We start from the raw sequence: 5,015 nt of genomic DNA on the forward strand, positions 1-5,015 counted from the left end.
AGAAGGGACCATTCCCTGGAGAAGGATGTCATGCTTGGTAGGGTGGAGGGTTGACGAAAGAGGGGGAGGCCTTCAACGAGATGGATTGACACAGTGGCTGCGATGATGGGCTCAAATATACCAGGGATTGTGGGGCTCGCGCGGGATCGGGCAGTGTTTCGTTCTGCTGTGCATGGGGTCGCTATGAGTCGGAAATGACTTGACGGCACTTAACAACGACAACATAGATTTCAAAGGGTGGTTGGAGAAAAAAAGGAAACTACTCTGATGAAAACTAAAAGGGAAGAACATGCTTAGCATTTCTCAAGCTGAAAGAACTGAAGGAAAAATTCAAGCCTTGAGTTTACAGTGTTAAATGATCTTTGGGCAAAAAATTGAATGACACAGGAAGCATGAGAAGAAGATGGGAGGAATACACAGAGTAACTGTACCAAAAAGAATTTGTTGATGTTCAACCATGTCAGGAGGTAGCATATGATCAAAAACCAATCATATTGAACGAAGAAGTCCAAGCTGCACTGAAGGAACTGGTGCAAAACTGGGCTCCAGGAATTTACAGAATACCCATTAAGATGTTTGAACAAATGGATGTTGCTAAAAAGGCAGGGAGGCCACATCTCCTGACCTCCTCTAATCCCGTAAGAGGAAGACAGAGTCACTATCAGTAACCCAGACATGCTGCCTCCCTCCAGCCTTTTCACCAACCATTCTTCTCAAAGCACCCACCACCTCCCTCCTGGGTTCGATAATTCGCTGTAGTAGCCACACAACTCACAGATTACGGGATTTATTAGGGAAGCACCAGGCTACAATTCAAGTTCAGGAGAAATGCTCAGTCTCTCTCCCAGCCCACTGTCCCTCAGCCAACAGTCTCTCACAGTCTCTCTCCCAGCAGTGCGTGTCCCTTGGTGTCTCACTCAGCAATGCGTGTCTCTTGCATCTCTTTCCCAGCAGCATGTGTCTCTCAGTCGCGTGGGTCTCTTTCAGCAGCATGTCTTCCTCAACCAGCAGTCAGAGAGAGAGTTCTGCCTCTAGGAGGCCTCCTTTTGAGCCTAGCAAAGTGGCCAAACTAGACAATCGTAACATCAGAATTCTAAACACCTGAGAGAGAGCGAACCTGCCAGAACATTGCTTTGTGCCACTCCCAACAGAAATACCCCAGGCGGATAACTTTTACAATCAGGACCTCCTCAGTTGCTCACAGCAAATTCCACCGTGGACTTTACAAAGACTTATGGCTAGAAAAGCCATACCAGGTAATTTACTACACCACAGATGTAATGCACAAAGTGCTCATTCATCTATGCCAAGAAATTTGGAAGACAACTACCGGACCAACCGACTGGAAGAGATTCATGTTTGTGCCCATTTCAAAGAAAGGTGATCCAACAGAATGCAGAAATTATTATTTTAAAAAATTCTTTAAATTGTGATTTGGTTGAAAGTTTACTGAATAAATTCATTTTCCATACAGCAGTTCATACACATTTTGTTTCATGACATTGATTGCCATTCCCCACAACGTAACAACTTTCTTCCCACTTCCTCCCCATAGTTACCTCTTCCCTGTGTTCTTCCCTCCCGTTCACTCCTGCTCCCTGCCCCAGGTGTCTCCCTGTGCAAACACTGGCTTTCTGTTCTCCCACAATTGGTTGGTCCAAGGATTGTATCTACTTGATGTAAATGCTTACCCCATATGACTGTCTGTTGTTTGGCTGGAAGCCACAGGAGTGAGTTCAGTTCCAGACTTCAAAGGAAACTAAGGGCTATAATCTCAGGGGTCTCACCAGGCTTTGCCAGACCAGCAAAACTGGTCTTTTTTTTTTTTTTTTTAAGTGATTTTGAGTTTTGTTCCACATTGTTCTCCCACTCTATCCAGGATCTCCTGCATAGATCTCCCTCCGAGTGGTTGACAGTGGTAGCTGGGCACCATCTATTTCTTCTGGTCTCATGGTCATACAGACTGAGGATCACATGGTCTAACAGTCCATTGGACTAATTGGTTCCATGTATCTTTGATTTTCTTTATTCTTCTTTGCTTTGGATGAGGAGGGACCCATCGTTTCATCTAGATGTCCACTTACAAGCTTTTAAGATGCCAGTCGCTATTCACTAAAGTAGAATGTAGAACAATGTTTTTGTGTAGTATATTATGCCAATTGAGCTTGGTGCCCCTTGTGACCATGGACCTGAGCCCACAGGTCCAACCAACTTGCTCCCTCAGGGTAGCTGGCTGTGGGCAAGAAGCCAGCACAACCTTGTCCCTTGTTTGCTCTACTATGCACCTGGACATTCTTACAGCACATGCAAATATGCTTGTAGAAACATTGTCAGAATGCAGAAATTATTGGACAATATCATATGCAAGTAAAATTTTGGTGAAGGTAATTAAAAAATGGTTGCAGCAGTACATTGACTGGAAACTGCCAGAAATTCAAGCTGGATTCAGAAGATGCTGTGAAACGAGGTATCATTGCAGATGTCAGATCTTGGGTGAAAGCAGAGAATACCAGAGAGATGTTTACCTTTGTATTATTGACTATGCAAAGGCATTTGACTGGTGGAGCTTAACAAATTATAGATAAAAGTGCAATGAATTTGAATTCCAGAACACTTAATTGTGTTCTTATAGAACCTGTACATAATAGACTAATAGAAAGTTGTTCAAACAGAACAAGGAGTACTTTACAGTTTTAAATAAAGAAATATGCATCTCGGTTGTATACTTTCACCATACTTATTCAATCTGTATGTTAAGCAAATAATCCAAGAAGCTGGACTATATAAAGAAGAATGCAGTGTCAGGATTGGAGGAAAACTCATTAACAACTTAACAACTTGCGATATATAGAAGACACAACTTTGCTAAAAGCAAAGAAGGCTTAAGTACTTACTGATGAAAATCAAAGCCTACAGTCTTCGGTATGGATTATATCTCAACATAAAGGAAATAAAAATCTTCAGAACTGGACCAATAAGCAACATCATGAAAAACAGAAAATATTGAAGTTGTCAATGATGTCATTCTACTTCAATCCACAATCAATGCCTGTGGAAGCATCAGTCAGAAATCAAATGACATATTGCATTGGGCAAATCTGCTGCAAAAGACCTCTTTAAAGTGTTAGAACACAGAGATGTCAGTGTTAGAATACAAAGATGTCACTTTGAAGACTAAGGTGTGCCTGACCCAAGCTATAGTATTTTTAATTGCTGGGTATGTATGCAAAAACTGAACAATGAATGAGGAAGACTGAAGAAGAAATGATGCATTTGAATTACAGTGTTGGTGAAGATACTGAATATAGATAGCATGGACTATGAGAGTACAAACTAATCTGCCTTGAAAGAAGTCCAGCCAGAATGCTCTTTAGAATTGAGGATGGTGAGACTTCATCTTATGTACTTTGGACATGTTATCAGGCGGGACCTGTCCCTGGAGAAGGACATCATGCTTGGAAAAGTAGAGGGCCAGTGAAAAAGAGAAAGACCTTCAGTGAGATGGACTGACACATTGGCTTCAACAATGGGCTCAAATACAGCAAGGATTGTGAGGATGGTGCAGGACTGGGCCGTGTTTTGTTCTGCTGTGCATGTGTCACTAGGAGTTGTAACTAACTCAACAGCACCTAACAAAAGCACTATATTTTTCCAAAGCCACACATTGTCTGAAATTTATCTGTAGAATTTCATCAGAATCCAGTGTCACCTAACCATCTATGTGTGAATTAATATGTTAATTGAGGAATTTTCCCATTTCACAAAAATGCATTTACTTAGGGCCTTCTGTTACAGAATATACTTTTAATTTTATGGGATATTTGTTCTCTTGATTTTATTATGTGCTATATTAATGATTCTAGGAGTGCAGATTTTGGGCCCACAGTATGGTTAATTACTCCGAGACTTTCAGCACCCTTCATATCACATTGTTTGTTTTGCCTGGATGGGATTTGAGTAGGAGTCATCTAATATAACCATATTTGCATGAGCATTCTCTTTCAATTAAGAAGCTCTGGTGGCATAGTGCCTAAGGCATTTGACTGCTAACAGGAAGTTGGTGGTTCAAACCTGCCAGCTGCTCTGTGGAAGGAAGATGGGTAAATCTACTTCCTTAAAAATTTATTGCCTTGAAAACCCAATGGGAGTTGCTATGAGTTGGAATTAACTTGATGGCAGTGGGTTTGGTTTTGTTTTTTGGTCTCTTTCAATTAATCAGTTGTTATTTGTTAGTTCTTTTTCTAGGAAAATAATCCAGAATCTTGCTAGGCCTAAGAAGAAATGGGGAACCCCAGAGAGGTAAGGTAATATTATATGGTATTATTTCTGATGATTATGTTTACTTCATTGAATGGATAAATATTATTCTTACTTTCTCATTAATCCTATATGCCAAGTGTATCCACCTCTCTGCTTAACTGGCTTCACTGAACCAATATTGTCACTATAGTTGAGTCAGCACATGGGAGGCAACCCTAGGTCAGTAGTTCTTAAACTTGTGTGCACATTGGAATCACCTGGGGATGATCCACTTCCGTAAAGATTTATAGCCTCAGAAACCCAATAGGGGCCACTATGAGTCCAAATTGACTTGACAGCAGTGAGCTAGAGCTTGGTCTTGAGAATAAATAAATACATAAATAAAGTTAAAATGCTGTTATAACTGCAAAAGGAAATATAAAAGGGAGAACATGTGAGAGGAAGAGATATTTGATCATGTTGGATGCTGAGACCTTCAGATGAATTCCCAAATTTCCTATTTTGGAAATATGGGCTTAACTCAGGGTACAAGTCTACCCACTAAAACCCTCTTATCTCAAAATCTCTCTATCCTTGACTTCCATTACATGATGCTCTCACCTCTTACCTACCAATCTCTTCTTTTTTTAAAAAAAAAACAATATTTTATTGAAAATTTTGACTTAACGATACTGATTTGGGAATCATCATTATTATTTAATGATGATTATTATATTTACTATTATTATTATTGTTTATTATATATTATGGGAGCA

The 5,015-nt window shown here is 40.2% G+C and overlaps 1 protein-coding gene across 1 annotated transcript in view; it reads left to right on the forward strand.

Moving 5' to 3' along the window:
- Positions 1-5,015, forward strand: part of THEGL (theg spermatid protein like) — a 124,995-nt gene that overhangs the window by 45,561 nt on the left and 74,419 nt on the right. Inside the window, exon 3 of the mRNA XM_007946234.1 lies at positions 4,246-4,299. Coding sequence (XP_007944425.1) covers positions 4,246-4,299 — 54 coding nt within the window. The remainder of the gene's footprint in view (positions 1-4,245; positions 4,300-5,015) is intronic.

Source organism: Orycteropus afer, unplaced genomic scaffold (assembly GCF_000298275.1).
Source record: "Orycteropus afer afer isolate SDZICR_OR568_19922 unplaced genomic scaffold, OryAfe1.0 scaffold00153, whole genome shotgun sequence".
Taxonomy (NCBI): domain Eukaryota; kingdom Metazoa; phylum Chordata; class Mammalia; order Tubulidentata; family Orycteropodidae; genus Orycteropus; species Orycteropus afer.